Raw genomic sequence first — 22,094 nt, 5'->3', positions numbered from 1 at the left:
AACAATGTACAAGTTCTTTTTAAAGATAGGTGTCATACAGCTTTGCTCAAAATAGCTGCATAACTTTTTCACTTTGATCTGAGCCATGTGATGAGGTTGAAATACAAGAAATCCAAAATGGCAGCATATTACTAAGTCACATTAATAAATAGCATATATATACTTTTTAGGCCTTTATTTGGGGACCAAGCCATACAAAATACACTACTATTTAAAATTTTTTTAAAAATGTCCTTATCATTCTTTCAATAACTAAATCTCCCATGGATGTGGTCTGGGACAGGTCTGGTTGTCTTACAATCTGATTTATGGTATTAATGACATAGTTGAAAGGCTCAATTAATTTTTCTAGTCATTATTACGGTTCAGATAGTAGTACCTTTCTCCACCACCTTCTCACTGTTCTTAAAAAAACTGTCACAGGGCCAGGCACAGTGGCATACATCTGTAGTCACAACCCTTTGGAAGGCTGAGGTGGGAGGATTACTTGAGGCCAGGAATTCGAGACTAGCCCAGGCAACATAGTGAGACTCCCATCTGTCTTTATTAAAACAAAACAAAACAGTCACAGATTCTTTCAAGTGATGTTTACAAATTCTCTCTGGTTTAGTCACAAGGAAGTTCTGAGGGTGATGTATCACATCATTTCTGTTCAGGCTTTTGAGCCTCCTGGAGGTAAATGGTTTCCTTGCTGAAGACTTGTTATTACCACAATCATCACTAAGCTTAAAGTAACAAATTATGGGGACAGACTCACAACCTCTTGCCCTGCCATGCACAAGATCAAGAATCTAAGTAACATCCTCTATTGTCTGATCTTGGATTTGCTCAACCTGAACAAGCCAAGGAGGCATATTAAACTCAGGCACATCCTGACCAATGTGGAATTATTAAGCTTCAGATCACTGTTTAAGAGATTCAACTCTTTATGGTGCTGTAGACTTACACTCATTTTTAAGGTAATACATAAGGGACCTAATATTTTGTTTTCAGAGTATCTTTGGTTCCTCTAAACTTTCCTGAAGAATCTTCCAGCTGCTAAATAGAAAATCACAACTAATTTCACAGAAGGTAGAACCTCCTTAGAGCAAGAGGATACAGCAGTTAAATGTTATATACCTGATTGTTCAAAATGCAAGGCTCTGGACATGGCATTCTTTGGCTTTTATTTTCCTTTGAGCCTGTGCCAGTTTCTGTCCCTGCTGTGGTCTGACCTGCCTTCTGTCCCAGATCTCACTAACAGCCACTTCCCTAGGTCATAGAAGAGAACAAAGTGCGGCAGTATGATTCCATCCAGAAACTGCTGAACGAAAAGAGCCTCTTCCGGCAAGCCATCAGCCACTCAGACAGGATGAAGCTCTTTCCTCACCGGAACTCAAGCAAGTACAAGTCTCGGCCCCAAATTGCTTCTCTCAAAGAAGAGACAGAAGAAGAGGTGCAAGAAACAAGGCTTTAGAGAGAGGTGTAAATGTTGGCATGTGACATTTGCTCGTGGAATTGGAGCTCGTGGAACAGTCACCTCTGCTTCAGAAAACAAGGATGAATTACATTGTTAAAAAGGGAAACATTTTGGTAAGGGGAATTGAGGACGCTGATACGGGTCTGGGTACATGGCTTTCTGGCAATGGTCAAATTGTGTAAAAGGTACTTCAAATCCTTGAAGACTTACCACTTGTGTTTTGCAAGCCAGATTTTCCTAAAAACACTTGCCCTTTGGTAGTAATTGGAAAGACAGCTATAAATGTCAATCAGCCTAGTTGATCAGCTTATTGTCTAGTGAACTTATTAATTTGTAGTGTTGGAGAAGAACTAAAATTATAATTCTTAGGGTTTTGATTAAGTAATGATAACTGGAAACTTCAGTGGTTTGTATAAGGTTGTACTCCTTTTCCTCTCCTCACCCCATGATGTTTAGAAACACAACTACATTGTCTGCTAAGCATTCCAACTATCTCATTTCCAAGCAAGTATTAGAATACTGCAGAAACCACAAGACTGCCCATCAAAATATGCCCCATTCAACATCTAGTGAGCAGCCAGGAAAGAGAACTTCCAGATCCTGGAAATCAGCGTTAGTACCATCCAGGTCTACAAAAATCTCAGTATTTTGGATAATCACAATATATCCCTTACCTGGAAAAAGGGCTATTACAGCCTTACATAGGGACAGGATGGTTCCTTTGATAAAGAAGTTGACATGCTTTTTCCCAGACTCCAGAAAGTGACAAGCTCGTAAGACCTCTGAACTAAAGGTTGGCTGGAAAAGTATGTTAGTGCAGATTGCCACAGGAAAACCCTTCTTTCCACAGAAGCTCCAGGTAAAGGGTGCGTTAAGTAGATAGGGCATAAGCACCGTGGGTAGATACACATGAAGTCCAAGCATCTAGATATATAGGGTGATGGTGGTATGTTTTCAGGCAAGATGTATGTACTTTGTGCTGTCTACACTGAGTAAGAGAGAATGAGAGACACCCTGAAGAAGTGCCAATCATGAATTAGTTTTATATGCTTCTGTTTTATAATTTTGTGAAGCAAAATTTTTTCTCTAGGAAATATTTATTTTAATAATATTTCAAACATATATAACAATGCTGTATTTTAAAAGAATGATTATGAATTATATTTGTATAAAATAATTTTATATTTGAAATGTTGACTTTTTATGGCACTAGCTATTTTTAATGATACAGTATGTTAAAACTGGGAAGGGGAAGAACCTAGGGTGATATTAACCAGGGGCCACGAATCACCTTTAGGTATGGAGAGAAGGCTTGGGGCTGATACAGTTGTTGCCCACACCTGTATAATTCCCGGCCAACACAGGTTCCCTCTTAGATGCAGTTCTGAAGAAGTTGGTACCACCAGTGCTCCCATCAAGGGTACATTGCTTTCCAAACTCCAAACTGAGTCTTAAGAAGATTGTATTATATTTATTACTGTAAGAAAATATCACTTGTCAATAAAACGCATACATTTGTGTGAAACTTCATTGTTTTCAGATATGTTCACTCTTCATGTCTCTTTAGTCTCTTACTCCAATCTCTAAGCTTCATGGAGCATGAAACATGAATCTGTCTTTTAGATATAGCCTTTTTTGAGAATCTCATGTGAATTAGAACACAAATTTTACAGTTATCTTTTTAAACTAGGTAAAATATACATAAAATGAAATTTTCCAGTTTAACCATTTTAAAGTTCGGTTCAGTATCATTATGTATTTGTATTTTTTGAATGAGGCTTGAAGAAGGAAGATGATCTTCTTATGTAGATCATACAGTATTTGTATTTTTCTGCTTACTTCATTTAGCATCATGTCTTCAAGCCTCATCCATGTTGCAACATGGGTCAATTTTCTTCCTCCTCAAGGTTGAAGGATATTCATTATATAGTAGTCCCCCCTTATCCTTGGGGAATATGTTCCAGGACTCCAAGTGGATGCCTGAAATCATGGAGAGCACTGAACCTGATTACTCTGTTTTTTCCTGTACATGCATGCCTACCTATGATAATGTTTAACTTATAAATTAAGCACAATAAGAGATTAACAACAATAATCATAAAATAGAACAATTATAACAATATATTATGATACAAGTGATACAAATGTGGTCTCTCTCTTTCTCAAAATATCTTACTATACTGTGCCACAGGTAACTGAAACCACATAAAGCAAAATCTTGGATGGGGGGGCCACTTTATGAATATGTGCCATATTTTTCCTCACCCATTCATCCATCATTGGCTACTTGGTTTGCTTCTACCTCTTGGATATAGTGAATAATATAAATCTATAAAGAATCTATAAATGTGGGTATACAAGTATTTCTTCATGTCCCTGCTTTCATTACTTAGGATATGTTTGAGGTTATTTTTATTTTTAAATGGAGGCTTATAGAACACAAAAGATTTATATTCTGCAAATGTCCATCTATTTCTTTCAAAGCTTATTCAAAGAGTGGTAGCTATCTCATAGCTTTTGATAAGTTAAAAATCTTCATCAAGGAAAATGCCATTTCTGCATTGGCACCTGCGTGGATTTTCTTTGTCCAAATTTCTCTTTTTAATAGATGAGGCTTCTTTGGTCCCCCTTTCTTCCTTGTTGAGCTTCTTGATGAAATGTGCAGGTGCTAGCAATGTGGTGGATGGACTGTAGATCCCTGCTGAATGCCAGGCCCTCCGGCCCTGCGTTCTTTCTCGGAGAGGTTTCTTTTCACATGTAGCCCCAAGAGGGCAGTCTCAGAGCATGTTCTAGTCTAGTTCTTTTTTTAAAATTACTAAACTTTTTTTTTTTTTCAGGCAGTTTTAGGTTCCCATCAAAATTGAACAAGAAGTATGGAGAGTTCACATATAACTCCTCCACATATGATAGCCTCCCCCACCCAACATCCCACACTAAAGTGGTACATTTGTTACAACTGTGAAAGAAAATAGAATCTCAAGACCCCAAGCTCACTATGCCAAAGGGGAAGTTAAGCTTCAGAGCTGAGTCACTCAATATTGCCTTTCCTTTTGTTCTCTAGGTGGCTGTAACATTGCAACCCTGTGTGATAGCCTCATCCATAACCCAGGTTCCCACAGTCATAGAAGGCCACATATCTCCCCAAATGGCCTCCCTCACTATTTCTCCCAAGGAAAATCCTGTGAGCCCCTACATCTTTCAGGATACATATCCCTCCTATACAATAGCCCCAAAACGGAGTACTGTTGAATTTCACCCTGACAATGTCTAGTACCAGCTCTTCATAGGCACAGGATGAGGGAAAGACCAGAAATCATCCCTCTGTCTTCCCTGCAATTAACACATAATTGACTTTTCCTCTGCTCCCTCTTTTTACTTATAAAATGTGGATTTACTGAGCAGTAATCAGAGCCTCACCAGAATAGAACCATCTGCCTCACTGTCTACCCTTCCTCCTTCTTTTCCTCCTCCTGTTTGCTCTTTACTCTTTATATATTAAGCTTCCCAAACCCTCTGTGGAAAAGCACAGGTCACTGATGCTCTTCTGGCTTGTGTTTTTCTGGGTGCATCTGCAAACTTTGGCTAAATAAATCTCTATCAATTGAGACACCTGCCTCAGTCACTTTTTCCTTAACACAACCAATGAACCTACACTGACACATGATTATTGCACAAACACAATAGTTTACATTAGGGTTCATTATTGGTATTTTACATTTGATGGGTTTGAACAAATGTATAATGGCATGTAACCAACAGTACAGCATCATACAGGGTAGTTTCACTACCCAAAAAATACTTTGTGCTCTGCATATTCATCCCTCTTTCTCTCCTAACTTTTGGCAACCACTGATCTTTTAATTGTCTCCATAGTTTTCCCTGTACCAGAATGTCATCTACTTAAAATTATGCAGTATCTGGCCTTTTCAGATTGGCTTCTTTCACTTAATAATATGCATTTAAGTTTCCTCCATGTCTTTTCATGGCTTGATAGCTCATTTCTTTTTAGTGATGAATAATATTCTATTTTCAGATGTACCACAGTTTATTCATTGACCTAATAAAGGACATCTTGGTGGCTTCAACATTTTGGCAATTTTCAGTAAAGCTGCTAAAACATCTGTGTGTGGGTGTTTATGTAAATATAAGTTTTTAACTTCTTTGGGTAAGTACCAAGAAGTTCAATTGTTGGATCATAGTTTAGATTTTTAAGAAACTGCCAAACTGTCTTCCAAAGTGGTTGCACCATTTTGCAGTCCCACCAGTAATGAATGGGAGTTCTGGTTGCTCCTTATCGTTGCCAGCATTTGGTGATGTCAGTGTTTTAGAATTTTGCTGTTCTATTAGCTTTGTGGTGGTATCTCATTGTTATTTCAATTTGTATTTCCCTAATGACATATGATGTGGTGTATGTTTTCATATGCTTATGTGCCAGCTGCATCTCTTCTTTGGCAAGGCATCTGTTAAGGTCTTTGGCCTATGTTTCAATCAGGTTATTTCTTACTGGTGGGTTCCTTTTTTGGATTTCCTTCTTTTGATTAGTGTTAGCACAGTATAACTTTATCCCTTTATTAATCTATCTGGGGCTTTAAATTTAACTAGGTTTCTTATAGACATCATGTAAGTCTTGTTTTTTGATCCACTCTTACAATCTGGTTTTTTAGTTGGTATATTTAGGCTCTTTACAGTTAAAGTGATTACTAATATAATTGGATTAATGTCTACCATATTTATTGTTGCTTTCTGTTTGTTTCCTTTGTTCTTTGTTTCTATTTTTACTTTCCCATTTTTTTTTTGCCTTTTTGATTTTTATTGAACATTTTACATGATTCTATTTTCCCACCTTCTTAATATAGCAATTCTACTTCTTTTTTTTTTAATCTTTTTTAGTGGTTGCAATAAACATTTACAAGTAAACTATGTCCCTGTAAATAAGCAATATTCCATTTCATATTAGTGCAAGTACCCGAAATAACAAATTTCTAGCTCTGTCCTTTCTACATGGCTGGTATTCATTTCATTTATATATTAGCTTATACATATTCCAACACTTGACTTTTCATCATATCAAATTTTCTTTCCTCTTTCCCATTTAAAAAAATAAAATATTTTAGCTACAGACTTTCTATTTTTATTTGTTTTCCATACTGAAGTCTTGAGTTTGGGGCTTTACTTGTCCCTGTTTGTGCCCACTCCTACTGACACACACTTTCTTATTTCCTAGTTGTTTCACTTTGTTTATCTTCATTATAAGGAAAAAAAAACCCAAACCTGAAATGAATACGCTTCCTTCCAGTAACCAGGGACCTTCCATGGTTGGGAAATTGTTACCTATTAGAGTAAAAGGCTAATAAAACCCCCAAAGTAAATATTTTTGTAGTTCACTAAAGAAAGAACCTCAAATACTATGTGGAAGACAATTTAAAATGAGGTTTAAAGAGCTCAGTATAAAAACCTGTTTGACCTGTTAAAACAGGTATGGAAAATCACAATTCCCTATTTAAAAATACAGTGAAAAAACCTACAAATGCAAGACAAATACACTGGAGCACAAGAACTCCAAATTGTTAGGTTAGGAATTAGAAGCTGCTCCCACTGTGTAGAGCTAAGAGACCCAAGTCATTGTCAGTTGACAGGGAATAGGGAGCTGCAAGCCTGTAGGCCCAGAGGGCACGTTACAGTTTTCTTTTAGCTCTGCGGTCTACCAACGGCTTAAGTGTTAACAGCTCAGTGGGCTTTTTCCCTTTTCATGTGAGGTGGCTCATGCATATTTGTGTACTTTCTCAATATCTGTGTACTTTCTCAATATCTGTGTACTTTCTCAGAGAAGGGAGAGGTCTTGGCAAAATTTTGGGTTTATCCTTAATTCCATGCAGTGGGAATACTCATTTGCTCATTAATAACTCAGTTTTGATAGGGACAGGGGGCAGAGAAATTCTAGGCAGAAAAAGGTGGGTCCCTGACAAAACCCCACCCTCAGTCTGAAAAACCTGAAACTGCAGCCTAAAGTGAGAAATTCTATCCCCATTTTCCCATTTGAATGTCACCTTTCCTGATCTGACCCACCCCATCCTGTGCCTATAAAAACCCCAGACTCAGCTGGTAGATGGAACCATAACTGGACAGTGGAGAGAAGTAGCTTGACTTCAGACCAACAGCTTGACAGCATAACTTCGGAGAAGAATTGGACAGGAGATGGCAGGACTTCAGGGGAAGATCACCTACCTGCCCCGTACCCTGTTCAGCTCCCCTTCCCACTGAAAGCCATTTTCATCAGCAATAAGATCCCCTGCATTTACCATCCTTCAACTCATTCATGTGACTTCATTTTTTCTGGATGCCAGACCAGCTTGGGAGCCATGAGTGTGGATACAAAAGGCTGTCATTCTGGCACTCTTCCCTTGCTGGTGGAGGGCAGCTGCCTCACATGAAAAGGCAAAGAGCCCACTGAGCTGTTAACACTTAAGCCATCCACAGATGGCAGAGCTAAAAGAACACTATAACATGCCCTCTGGGCCTTCAGGATCACAGGCACCCCTATTTGCATGCTGCCGCTGCCGCAGGCTGGCACAGTGTTTGCTCCTGCCGGTGCCCCAAAGTGGCTGGCTGGTTCTTGCACTCACTCATTCTGGTTCCTGCACTCATTCATTCACATGCTCCCTCCCACAAGGGGTAGATAGGGTGAGATGAGTCAGTGAGGCACCCCTGTCTCATGTCCCATGAAGGGATCAGGGAAATAACCTGCTTCAGTTTCTCTAGTTGTAAGATGGTAAAGTACGTTTTGGTAGGTGGTCAACAATTTTTAAATGAATATGCTAATGCTGGCTTTAATTCTAAAAAGTCACTTGGATCAAAAGTTATGATATACTTCCAATACATCTTCTATTCATTAAAGTACAGAATCTGTACAAAAAAATACAATTTTGTCTTCAAAGACTGCTGCCTTCTGGAGATTTGGTTCTATTGCTAAGACAGCCGATTTCCCAAAAGAACACATGTCAACAACAGAAATGAGTACAGAGCCTCACATACTAATGTAAGTGAATCCCAAAGACATTTTGTCCTTAAGTCATTTTGAATAATAGAAATTAAGCCTGAATACTTTTGGAGTACGAATTGCTCTCTATTTTCTTTCCCATCCACCTTTGTCATTAATGGAATAATAGAAGGAACAATCTTTATCAGCAATTGTGCTGATAAATGAAACCAAAACTGAACTGACAAATATTGACACAAATACTTACAAAGGAAATTTAAAAATCAATCTTGCAATTAATCTCTATGAAATTTAAGTCATAATTTACCAAAAATCATAGAGAAATAAACTTTCTCTGTTTTATTAAAAGAAACGATTAACACATTTGGCCACAATTCACTGGCCATCATTTTTGTCAGTGTTCTATAAGCTAATTAAAAATACAACTATTTTAAATATAACTGTTTTCTTTTTTGTTTTTTTCATTGGCAGCAGGTACCATGGGCTTACTAATATTCTAAAAGAAAAGTTGTGTGAGCAAATTTGTCATCATAGGCAATCCTCTTTTAAGGAAAAAGTTATGACTTTTATTTTCTCTTATCTCCCAATTGGGTCAGATGCTCCAATGCCCTTGAGGAGCCAAAGCAGGAGCCCATGTGTCCTTGCACAAATGCAACTTCCTTCCTGCTTGGAGCTTACACCACACATTTGCAATTGAACCAAACAATGTTGCCAGGCTATTGAGCCACAGAAGTTAAACATTCCAAGTGAGACTGAGACAACCATTACATTCTTTGACATTTTCTGGTCGATTAAAACTTTAATTTTTGACATTTAAAATAGATACGAAAATAGACATAAAGAATAATAAACTTCACATCCCTGTCACTGAACTTCAATAGTTATCAGCTCATAGGCAATCTTATTTCATCTATGTTCCCTCATACTTCCTTCCTATATTATTTTGAGCAAATCCAAATAGCATGTAACTTTGGCTCTATGTATCTCTAAAAGACAGGGCTTTCTCTCTTTCTTTTTCTTTTGAAACAGATCCATATTATCATTAGCACAGTAGAAAAACAGTCATCCTTAATATCCTCAAATATTCACGCCATGTAAAAATGTCATTGTCAATTTCTTCCCAAATATAGATAATCCTCATGTTGCACATTAATATGGCACTGTGAAAATCACCATGCAAGATAATTTAAATAATTAATGGGGAAAAAGTGTTCCATGACCTTTAAAAATATTAAAAATTAAAAACTCTCTTCTGTTGGTTATAATAATAGGGGCACAAGAACAGTGAAACTGATATTTATTAAGTAATTTGAAACTTTACAAACATTGAGAATTAAAATGTTTCTTTTAAAGTACTTATCAAGAGTAGTTTGAGGAATACTTGGTTTTTCTTCTGGTTATGTAACTTGCAATACTAAGAAAGCATCTTTTCTGTGCCTGGGCAAGTTGTCATACTCCTTTCTAATTTAGGACCAGCTTCCAACATTTTATCCTTTGTGATTTCAATGTGGTAAAATATCTCCATGTGTTTGTTTAAGGTAGTGATTTTTGCTGATGTCACTTCCTCTGGGGCATCTTGCAGGCATTCTTGCTGTGTCATCCCATAGCAGAGGGTGCAAAGGCCAACAGAGAGCAAGAGAGAAAGGGGGGATGATCACACTTGCCTTTTTATCACAAACTCATTCCCGCCATAAATATGTTCATCCATTCATCCAATTCTTATATCTTCCTATTTTGTCAAAATCACTTTCCTGTTTGTGTCATTAAGTTCACCTCCACTCAGTTCCTCAGGCTGTGTATACAGTCTCTTCAATGGCGGAAGCGTCAACAATGCTACAAACAGCTCCTTCTTCTATAACTCCACTCACTTTCAACTAAAATTTCACTCACAGCATTATCCCTCTTTGTTTCTTTGCTACACCTGTATATTTGTTAGCCATTCTTCTTTTTTGACTATATATTTTTGTAAAATGTTAGGTGGGTTTAACACTAGGAGACCAGGAGGCAACACAGCCACATGCTTTTTTGTCTGTGCATGAACACGTAGTCGTACTCCACCCAGTCACTGACAGACTGTGAAAAAAGTGATGTGATTGGCCACTGATCATGATGCACATCTGCTGTATGGTGATTTGACTGAAGAGCTAGCAGCATGTATAATTCATGCAATTATTCACAGTTAATATACTGTGGTAACTAAAATTCTAACTGTGTTGCTGAAGGACTGGTGTTATTTAAGCCTTCGTAAAATCTCTGAGCCACTGCTTCAGAACTAAGAGCAAGTACAATTTCCCACCTCTCTTGGGGTTAACACCCATGCTTTAAAGCAAGGTGCTGGGTAGGGTGGGAGACTCTGGTCTGCTAAGTAAGTTTGCCTCTCCTGGCATAGAGTCTCTACCCAATGAACAAACTGGGGTGAGAGCAATTGAGGCCCCGGTATTCTTGGCCTGCTATATTTGGGATGAAAGGCTGCCCTACAGTGGGCTACAGTTTCAGTGTTTGTCCTCTCCAAATTCATGTGGAAATTTAATTATAATTTTAACATTATCAAGAAGTCGGACCTGAGGGACCTTTAAGAGGTGAATAGGCTACGAGGGCTCAGCTTTCATGAATGGAATAATGCCATTATGGCAGTGAGTTCATTATAAAAGGACAAGTTTGGCCCCCTTCTCTCTCTTTCTTGCTCTCTTTTGGCCGTTTTGCCTTCTGCCATGGGATGACACAGCAAGGAAACCCGCACCAGATGCTGGCCCCTTGATATGGGACATCCTAGTCTCCAGAACTGTAAGCCAACAAATATGCATTCATTATAAATGACCCCAGCTGTGGCATTCTGTTATAGCAGCACAAAATAGATCAAGACAAAGGGGACTACAGGCAGGAAAGGAGCCCCTGACCTTTTAGTTTCACTCATCTGGAATTTAGCCACTACAACAAAGAGCTGGGGCTTGAGGGGATAAGAATTGCTATTTACCTGCACTTCCCAGGATGATACTACACTGCCAGGCTATAAACTGAAGAAGGAGGGAATGCCACCATCTTGGCCACATCAGCCTAAAGTCGAGCTTCTATCACACCAAGTTGGGGGAGGGAAGAGGGAGCAGCTTGTGGGTGAAGTGCCATAAACTTTCGTTCTTACTGAGATCAGTATGTTTTCTAGAAAAAATGCTGCTTCTTTTGCTGTATGCCCTTAGGGCCATTTTCAGAGACTTTAAATGATTGATAATTTTTTACCAGTAATGGTTATTTTGACGGGTTGGTCCATAGAGCTCCTCACCTCACTGTTCTAGAAATTGTCTTTTAGCTTAGTATTAATTCCCTCACTTTCAGTTTTTCTGATCTATTATCTCCAGGATGATTCTTTGAAACCACTCTAAATTATTGACTTTGAAACATTTATGTGTAATTGTCATTTTGTTCTTCACATAATCTCTGTGAAGGAGGTTCTAAAAACTAAGAGGCTTAGAAAAGGAAGGGGCTTCCTAGAAATTACACAACACTCCCAGATTTTGAAACTTTAGAAAGTTTGTATGCTTATTGGAAAATTTAGCTCATTTTTAATCAGAGGGAAGTCATTTTACAGTACCCCACACAGGGAGTCAGAAAACTACTTTCTAGTTATGGTTTCCTCTCTAGAGAGCCAACCAGCCCTGCTATACTTTCCCATGGGGATGTGAAACTCCAGAAATCTGAGAAAATAAGAATGGTTACCACAGGATAAAGCTCATGTTTTCTAGCACTACTAAGATTCAGCCTTATGCCTCTGTCTTTGATTTTTTTAATAGTCTTGCTAATGTCAATGTGATTCTATCTCACACATCCCAAAGTCTCTAAAGGTATAATAACAAGGGTTGAGCTTGTCTTAAATCAGCAGTTTCTTGATCTGGTTAGTGAGCTACTATAGGTTACTGCAAAACTTCTCAAGGTCTCCAATATCCAAAGGTACATTTTGACTTGGTAAGAGTGGAATGTCATATATAATGTTTCTCAATTTGTTTGGCTACATAACCCTATTTCCTCGTGCCATTTGTATCCTGTGTTTTGGGGAAGGTTGGCCTAAAACATTTATTCTAAATGGAAAGGGCATAGGAAATCCTTACCATTGGCAGTGTAGGCAAGGAAAAATTGCATACTTCTACCCATTCAGGTTATTTTGCTAGTTTACAAATTAAATTGATGTAAGACAGATTAACAGGAGAAAAACAACTTTAATTATGTGTATATACATGGGAGTCCCACAGAAATATAAGACTCAAGGAAGCAGCCAGATTATTGAGACCTATATATTCCCCTGAGCTACAGAAAGGAATAGGGGTTTGGGGCTTTTGGGGGGTGTGGAGGCAAATTTGGGAAAGATAAGTAAAGGAAATGTATGGTCAATAAAGGTTGCTTTGTGCAGATAAAAGTCTCTCAGGTGATAAAGTTGTCTCCAAAAATTAGTTCTCTTCCTGGTACAGGTATTTTACTCATAAAGATTTTCTTTATAGGCATAAATTTCCTTTACAAAAGAGGGAATTTATAATTTATTTTATGTAGTGGAGAAGTCGGTAGAGCTTTTCTGTGTTGGCTGGTTCTCAGTTTCTTTTAGCTTAAAGTGATCAGTATGCTGAAGTGGAATATTCTAAAATGACAGGTTCTGAATCCTTTCAGCTGGAATACGTTTTTATATCAACACTGTTTCCATCTGCCATCCCTTAGAGTCTGCTTATGGAAGATAAACACCTGGATGACCATGATGAAAATCTGGAGATTTTGAGAAAACACTGGTGCAAGGCTCCATCTAAAATCAATTGAAGAAGAATCTTGGAAGCTGGGGTTAGATTACTGATAGCTTGAAAGGCTTCCCAGGTGAGTCTAATATGCAGAGGCGAGAACCACGGATTTTTTTTTATTGGGCTTTTCAGCTGGCTGAAAGAACTGCAATGATCAGGAAACCAGGGGAGCCTAGAGCCTAGCAGTAGTGTGACCAGGGGAGACCGAAGCTTGTCAACAATGACAACAAAGGTAGGCTGGTGCCTGGCACCTGAGGGAACTTCAGAGGTGCTCGTTAAAACAGAGGTGGTGACATCAAGTGAGAATTCTTAACCAGGCATTCAACAAATTGAGTCATCTATGTGTTCTAGGTGCTAGGAACACAGCAGTAAACAAGGCAAAGTTCTCAGTGTCATTAGGCTTACATTCTAGTGGGTGGGGACCAAAATAAGTCAATGTTAAAAATACATAGCAGACGGTAACTAAAGAGAAAAAGCACAGAATTAGATAATTTGCCGTAGCAAGGTGAAAAAAGTAACTGGTATGGTGGCAATTTAGCAGAAACACGAAGGAGGAAGTCAGTTGTGGGGGTGTCTTAAAGAGTGTTTGAAATGAAGGGAAGAGCAAATGTAAAGGCAGAATCCTGCTTGGGATGTTGTAGGAGCAGCAAGGAGGTGCTGTGGATCTTGGGGGAAAAGAGGGTTAGAAGATATTCTAAGAATACTGCCTCTGAAAGAATCTTACAGCCTCTGTAAGAATACTGGCTTTTACTTTAAGTGATAAAAGAAACCTTTGGCGTGTTTTGAGTGAGGAGTGCTGTGATTGGAGTGACATTCTAGCAGGATGACTCTGATGCTGTGCTGAGACCAGACTGAAAGGTGTGTGCGTGGAAGCAGGGAGGTCAGTTAGGAGTCTACTGCAATAGTCCTGGTGAGAGACCGCAGCAGCTCGGACCAGAGGTGACGAGTGAGGTATCTGAGAGGTGGCCAGAGTCTGCATTTATCTTGAGAACAGAAGCGTCTAAATTTGCTGACAAATTGTATATAGTGTAGGAAAGAAGGCGAGGACTCAAGGATGACGTGAAAGATTTTGGTCGGAGGAGTTAGAAGGATGAAATTACTTATTGCGACTGGGAAGAATGAAGAAGTTGGTGGGATGGGAAGGATTTAGGACATTTTAGACATTGTTAAGTTTGAGACATCTTGGTGTAATGACAAGCAAGCAGTGGAATCTGAGTCTGAAGTTCAGGAAGAAGATTCAGATTGGAGGCAGAATCAAAAAGGTCATGAAAATGGAGATTGCATTTAACACGAGTGTGAACTAGATTCTTGTTACTTGCACCATCAACATCACCTGGGAGCTTGTCAGACTGCAGAATCTCAGACCCCACCTCAGAACTGCTGAGTCAGTATTAGGATATTGCCACGATCCCAAGTGATCTGCTTTAGAGTTTGAACCTTCCTAGATTAGATTACCTAGGAAGGGTCTGAATGAATATAGAATAGAAACACTGAGAGCCTAAGACAGTCGAACTTTGGAGGCCTTGGACAAGATATGGAGACTGAGATGATATAGGGAAGGAGAATTTGGAGAGAATGCTGTTAAATCCAAGTTAAGAATGTGTTTCAAGAAGGAGGGAGTCAAATGCAATAGGTTAATTAATATGAGGAATGCTAATTTACCACTAGACATAGTAATTTGAATGTCATTCATTACTGCTGTAAGAGCATTTTAATAGCATTCGAGATACTGGGAAGAGAAATATTAGAGACTGAGGAAAGACCTTCATGAGTTTTTTCTAAGGGGAAGGAGAGAAATAGATGGTAAATGGATGGGAAACTGAGGGCAGGTGAAAGTTTTTGTTTTTAAGGTAGGAGAATGCTGGGAACAGTGGCTCATGCCTATCATTCTAGCACTTTGGGAGGCTGAGGCAGTAGAATTGTTTGAGCCCAGGAGTTTGAGACCCCATTTCTACAAACTTTAACAAAATTAGCCAGGCATGGTGGCATGTGCCTGTGGTCCCAACTACTCAGGAGGCTGAGGTAGGAGGATTGCTTAAGCCGATGTGGTTGAGGTTGCAGTGAGCTCTGATCATGACACTGTACTCCAGCCTGGACAATGGAGTGAGACCCCATACCAAAACACAAAAAAGGTGAGAGAAATAACATCTTGTATAGAAATAACATACTTGTATAGCAGATATGTAAATAACCAATTAAGGGGTGGGGCATTTGGTGGAGCTGGGGAGGCTAAAGCAACTCTCTCTTGGATGGCAATTCACTATGTTGACTTCTCATTAACCCCTCTTCTGGTAATGCATCTAAGATTTCTATTTTATCACTGTTTCTTATGTAAGAGTGTGTACTTACCATAAAACCTGCTGCCCTCAAGCAACTATCCTATACATCCTTTTTGAAGCGCATATATACCCTTTCCCTGTGGTGTATAAGCCTGAGATATGGAAAGTAAGGTTGTGGAGAGCCACCTTATTGTCTCCCTGCCACCAAGATACAGACGTGGCTTCTGTTTGTAAGACCCTGTTAAATGTTTCTTTCTGAGAAACTAAATATGTCTGCCTCTTTTTTGGGCTTCAGCTTCTAAGTTTTGGGGTAGGTCTGCATATACCCACCCACAGCAGAACAGGGGAGCATTGAAAAGCCTGTCCAGGATACCTTGAATAGGTGAGAGGCAAGAAACCCTGAGAACAAGAGAAGGGATCACCTTTAGTGAGAAGGGTGGAAAGTCACTCATAGATGTAGGAGAAAAGGTAACTTGGTAGATGTGAGGATAGAAAATTGTGAGTTTTCTTTCAATTGACACAGTTGTTATCTATATGAAGGGAAAATGTCTTTAATTAAGAATGAGGATGGGAAAGAAGATACTGGGGATTTAAGAAGAATAAGATATGCACTGTCCCTTAAGACAGTTTACCCCATCATTTTAAAGTCATGACACACATAAAAAAAGGAGATTTGAGTGGCCACTAGAAGGGGATTTGGAGCCAAGTTTACTGGGGCAGGAGGCAAATGGCTCAGGAGTTCTGGTTGCCACTTGCCGAGATGGCTAAAGAAAGTCATACCTTCTGGCGTTCTGATTCTGTTTGACACATGAATTGGGGAGCTCTGAAAGAAGAGATGGGAATGAATGAAGCAGAGACAGGCAGAAAGGTAGCCATGTAGCAGGAAATACTCCATGTGAAGTAGAATTTGTGAATTTGAAGAGGAAACTGGTCAGGATGGTTGTATTTTTTAAAATTTATTTTACTTTAAGTTCTAGGGTACATGTGCAGATTATGCAAGTTTGTTACATAGGTATACACATGTCATGGTGGTGGTTTATTGCATCCATCATCCCATCATCTACATTAGATATTGCTCCTAAAGCTATCCCTCCCCAATCCCCCCACCCCCTGCTATTCCTCCCCTAGCCCCCTACTCCCAGGCGGTGGTGTGAGATGTTCCCCTCCCTGTGTCCATGTGTTCTCATTGTTCAACATCCACTTATGGTGAGAACATGCAGTGTTTGATTTTCCGTTCACAACCCCATTACTGGGTATACACCCCAAGGATAATAAATCATTCTACTATAAAGACACATGCATGTGTATATTTACTGCAGCACTGTTCATAATAGCAAAGATTTGGAATCAACCCAAATGCCTATCAATAATAGATTGGATAAAGAAAATGTGGCACATATATGCCATGGAACACTATGCAGCCATAAAAAAGGATGAGTTCATGTCCTTTGCAGGGACATGGATGAAACTGGAAACCATTATTCTCAGTAAACTAACACAAGAACAGGATGGTTGTATTTTTTAACCACTTCAGCTACACAGGTATAGTCGTGCAATAGAGGGAGAACTGGATTTAATTAAGTTTGGGGTTATGTCTAGCAAGTATGACAGAAAGAGAGGGGATGAGGAAGTGGAGGAGAGATGCCAAGTGTAGACTAATTACAATGTAATATAAACTAGGTGAGAAGAGATATTAGAACATGGAATAGGAGGGGAATATTGAAAAGGGCAGTTTGATGGATTCTGAATTTTGTGGGGTCTGTTTCTGGCGATAGGAAAGGGAAGGAGATGCCTGGAGAATAGAATACTTGCAATTTAACATGGATGAGATGCAGGTGTTGATAACGACAAAGTCAGGGTGTTATATGGGAGTGGGAGGCAGAGGCACTGTGGAGGAAGAGGCTGTTGGACTGAGAGGTCACGGTATTGGAAGGAATTATTTACATTGGTATTAGAATCTCCAAGAATGATGCCAGGTGAGGGTGACAGTGAACCTGGAAAGAAAATTTAACAATTCATTTGCTTCATTCAACAAATGGAGCAAATTAAATGGCATAACCCCAACAAATTGACATGACTGTCCAAAGAAGGACCAGTGTAGTCCAATATTAGAGTCTGATGTCAGAGCTTCAAAAAGGGGCATTTGCTGGGGAGGGACAACATGTGAAAGTGACTGTAAGGAGCAAGGAGGCTGTCATCCTCTACCTCCATGTCTGGCTATCAAAGATGTTAGGGGAGGAAAGCAGCCTGCTTGAGAAGGCCCCCGGAAAAACAGTGTCCCCCAAAGGGAGCCAGGTTTTCATTAGGACCATGTGGTGAAAGGAGCATTCGCCAGCCATTTGAAGATGCAGGAAGCTTTGCTGAGAAGGTGGTGACTCTGGAGGGCACGGGGAGATAGTCTGGGGAAATTGGGAAGGTTTGAGAGATGAGAGCCCATTGAGGGATGTGTGAGGGCCTAAGGAGACGAGAGCACAGGTGCCCCTGGCTTGAGAAGGCAGACTTGTTGTTACTGAAACTGCTGCTTTATGGATGCTGGCGAGCAAACGACTCCAGATAGCTTCAGAGTTTTCTGCCCAAGCAACTACAGGTTATCTAACATCACTTTCAAGAGATCATATTTCTTCTGAAGACAGAAAATAATTTCCCCATAATCCAGCTGAGAAAATTGCTTGGCCTTCTTTTAACCCTTTCTTGAAAGTTTCCATAAAATTCTCAATTCCAGAAATGAGAAATAAAAGAGAATCTTGTCTTAATCCCTTGTCTTAAGATGGTTCATCCTGGAAAAATGATTATCCATTTTTTTCAAGGCCTTCTCCATCAAACCTGATTTGAACAATGATCCAAATAATAAAGAAACCTCATTCCCTCTTAATGTTATGTATCATGGATGTGAGATTGGGTGTATACTGGTGTATATGTGAGGGAGCGGTGGAGTCCTGAATGCTCTTTCAACCTGATCTTTATGAATCACCATGATATTTCTATTTACTATGGCCTGTGTGATTTTGGTTGTTACTTGACAAATATTCTTTTTGAAAACATTGTGCACTGAAGGACACCTAGAAAATTCCAGGAGCCTGTCCAGGTTCTAATTAGATGCAATTTCCTACCTTCATAGCTTTTTATTGGGCAATCTTTGTTGACACTTGTTTTCCAAATTACTGGATTACTCATTTCAGAGTTCAGTTACCCAGAAACCACCTACTTCCATGCCCACAATAAGAAGCAAAACAAGAGGTTTTGCAATAAAGACAACCAGTATCTAGGATAAGGGCTGGCATGTGGGCTGGTCCCATCTTTGCTGTGAAGCTACAGGGAGGAGAGAGTCTGGCTTTCTCACAGGCTGTTGAATAACCGCAGTGAGACACCCCAGCTCACATGCTGGTAGTTGAATTAGTTGGGCTTTTCAAGGTCACAAGAAGGAATCTTATACATGTCACCTGCAGTGATAGGAGTTTATTGTTAGAATAGTGGGTAGGAGGGGAAGGATGGGAAACCTCCTCATCAGCTGCTAAATTCCTCCTGGTCCCAGGGCTTTGGAGCTAGAATAACACACAACAGACTTCTTACCTACAATCAAAGGGCAGGCAGGTAATTTGTCTTCTTTTTGTTCTCTTCACACAATGGAGATTGTGCAATCAAGTCGGCTTTTGGCCTCTCATTATGATGCTCTGCAACTGGACGTGGTTACCAAGTCACCTCTGTGATGGTCAGCTTTTCTAGCATTTGGAGTTTTAACTGAGGCTTCAGGGATTCATAACCCCCTGGGATTTTATGCCACAATGAGGGTCTGTCCATGTGTGCATTTTCTTGCAAGAGGGTAAGATTCTGTTTCTAAAGGGGCCTCAATCTTTGCTTCAATTAGAGGTGGCTAGTGTAACAGATTTGTGTTTTACTCATGGCCTGTGACAAGGTATACAGGGATAAGCCCATTTGAACCACCATCATCAAAAGGAATCCATGTGCTGGCAGCGAGGGACTCCTCCTGCAGCTGGTCACGTATCAGAATGTTGTATGAGGTAATCCCCTTACTTCCTCCCACTGATTTCTGATACCTCCTCTGGTCATTCCATAAGCCACAGAAATGCCCCTGTCTTCTGGCTGTATACACATGCTCCTACACCACCCCTGACTCCGTGACCATGTAGAAAAGTTTTCTTGCATGGCTCTAATGCCAAGTAAGTCTCTTTCATGCTATTCAAATAGACCCATAACAATGGGTTTCATAGTGCCGCACTCAGTTCTATTTTTCTTTTAAAATGATCGAGGTTCACTAAGTGAAAGGCATTTCAGGATTCTTAGCTCTTAGAAAGCAGACAGTTTATATATCAATCTCCTACTCTTTAGTAGCAAAGATTCTACAACTGCAAACTTCAAGAATTCCAGGCAATCCTAAAGGGTTTTCTGGGCCAAGCCTCTTACAGAGGTACGCTTTTAACCATCTCCAGTGAGCTTTTCAGTATTTTCAGCATTGACTCAGTTTCAGTCAACAACGAGATCAAAACAAATGAACATCAAGTCTGAAAAGAGAGTCTGAATACTGTTCTCCAATCACAAAAAAAGACAGGTGATGTGAACATGTGTTGCTCTTTAAAGTTGGTTATTATAAGTCAAATCCATTTACCTCTCAATATAATCAATAATCGTCATAGCTGGGGGCTGCCTGGGCTTCAGATAGCAGTTAGAGAAAATAGAAAGGTGATTTTGGTGCTGTTTGGCTTTGGAGCAATGCAATATGTGGTTCAAATTCAAACTGATTTCATTAACTCTGTAACTGAATTACCTAGTAGCACCTACCAAAACAAACATGTAGAAAACAAACTTTATTTCACCCAAGATTTCAGTTCACTGACATTGAAATGCTTTGGAGACTTGGATCATGTGAATATAACATGAGAGTCTTACAATTTTAAAAACAAATATGTTGACAACAGGGGTGATCACTCTTCTGTCAGCATCAAGAATCATTTCTAATTCTTGTAAACTATTTTCCATGATAAGATCAAAGTAATTTGCAACAAATTACCCTTGGTTTGGGCCCTTGGAGAAATCTGGACTCATTTATACTTTTGCATTTGTTTTAGGGAATTTTTATATGTTTATCAATAGCCTTTATTACAATATTTTATCCTTTGAGGTTAAAAACAAAAAGCTGGCTGAGTGTGGTGGCTCATGCCTGTAATCCCAGCACTTTGGGAGGCTGAGGTGGGCAGATCTCTTGAGGCCAGGAGTTCAAGACCAGCCTGGCCAACATGGTGAAACCCCTTCACTACTAAAAATACAAAAAGTTAGCTATGTGTGGTAGTGTTCGCCTATAATTCCAGCTACTCAGAGGCTGAGGCAGGAGAATTGCTTGAACCAGGAGGCAGAAGTTGCAGTGAGCTGAGATTGTGCCACTGCACTCCAGCCTGGGCAACAGAGCCATCCCTGTCTCAAAAAAAAAAAAAAAAAAAAAAAAACCCACAGAACGAAACAAAAAGGAAAAAGAAAAAAGCTAATATTCAGTAATATGTGCTATACAAACCTTAAAGTTCCATATAAACCTGGAATCAATTCTAGGAAAGACACATAAAGCATGGTGATTATATTTTATTTAACTCTGCCATGGGAAGAGGTGGGTATCATGCTTAAATTAAAACAAAATTTAAAACAAAAGTGGCAATACCCCAATGAAGGAGACCAGGTCAACACAACCAGCTGGCATCATGTTTATCTTCTTAGAATAAAAACAGAACAAAACTCTTTGGCTCTACTTCTGACCTTGGCTGTTATATTGGTGTTCATTTGGCTTTCAGAAAGGCTTGGTTCTTTTATTTGAAGACATATCTTATTTGTTGGAAGAACTTCCATTAAATTATCTTGTCAGTTCTCACTAAATTTTTTTTTCACAGCTCTTGCTGTCTGGGTTATAAAAACCCATGGCAAACATGAGAGGCCCCTAAGGAATGTGTGCTGGGATCCTCTTTAAATATTACTGTCCTGGATCCTTTGAGCTCTTTGCCTCCAGAGAGCAGCACGGAGAAGGTGGGTTAGCCTGCACAGTTTCTCAGAATGGATGAGTTTTTCTTTAGAGTAGCCATGTAGAGCAGCTCAGGAAATGACTGCTATCAAGCTGACAGGCTGGCAGAATATTATTAACAAATGTGAAATAAGCGACTGTCCTGCAAGCATTTCTTGGATGCTGTTTATCCTGATTTCTATCCAGCGCTCTCTAGCACATCTTCTCAGAGTCTAGAAAGTTGTCTCCTTTTTCCCTCAAGACAAATGGGTTATTGCTTTCAAGATTTTTTGCTATGAAGACAACAATGACAAAACAGCTATGCCACCTGCTACTTATTTTCAAAACCGGTTTGATTTCCTCTGACAAACGGTCAGGCCAGTGTGACTTCGCATCACTGGATTAGGTTAGTGTAGGTGCTATGGTTTGAATGTGTCCCCTAAAGCTTCTTAGAAACCTAATCCTCAATGCAACAGCATTGAGAGGTGGGACCTTTAAGAGCTGATTAGGTCTTGAGGGTTTCCTTCCTCATTACTGGGTTAATGTCATTATCATGGGAGTGGGTTAATTAGCCAGCAAGGGAGTTCCT

At 39.5% G+C, this 22,094-nt stretch overlaps 1 protein-coding gene across 3 annotated transcripts in view; it reads left to right on the top strand.

The window, feature by feature from the left end:
• The window catches only part of CFTR (CF transmembrane conductance regulator), a 230,318-nt gene that overhangs the window by 177,248 nt on the left and 30,976 nt on the right, over window positions 1-22,094 (top strand). For 2 of the 3 annotated variants that reach the window (XM_074379167.1, XM_003921052.4), the window contains exon 27: window positions 1,256-3,122. In XM_074379167.1, the coding sequence (XP_074235268.1) occupies window positions 1,256-1,456 (201 nt within the window). In that variant the 3' untranslated portion in view covers window positions 1,457-3,122. Of the gene's footprint in view, window positions 1-1,255; window positions 3,123-13,154; window positions 13,305-22,094 lie in introns of those variants that run through there. The other variant, XR_012512045.1, reaches the window with a different exon arrangement.

The sequence above is a fragment of the Saimiri boliviensis genome, chromosome 10 (genome assembly GCF_048565385.1).
Source record: "Saimiri boliviensis isolate mSaiBol1 chromosome 10, mSaiBol1.pri, whole genome shotgun sequence".
Taxonomy (NCBI): Eukaryota; Metazoa; Chordata; class Mammalia; order Primates; family Cebidae; genus Saimiri; species Saimiri boliviensis.
This window is presented reverse-complemented; position numbering and strand designations above follow the sequence as displayed.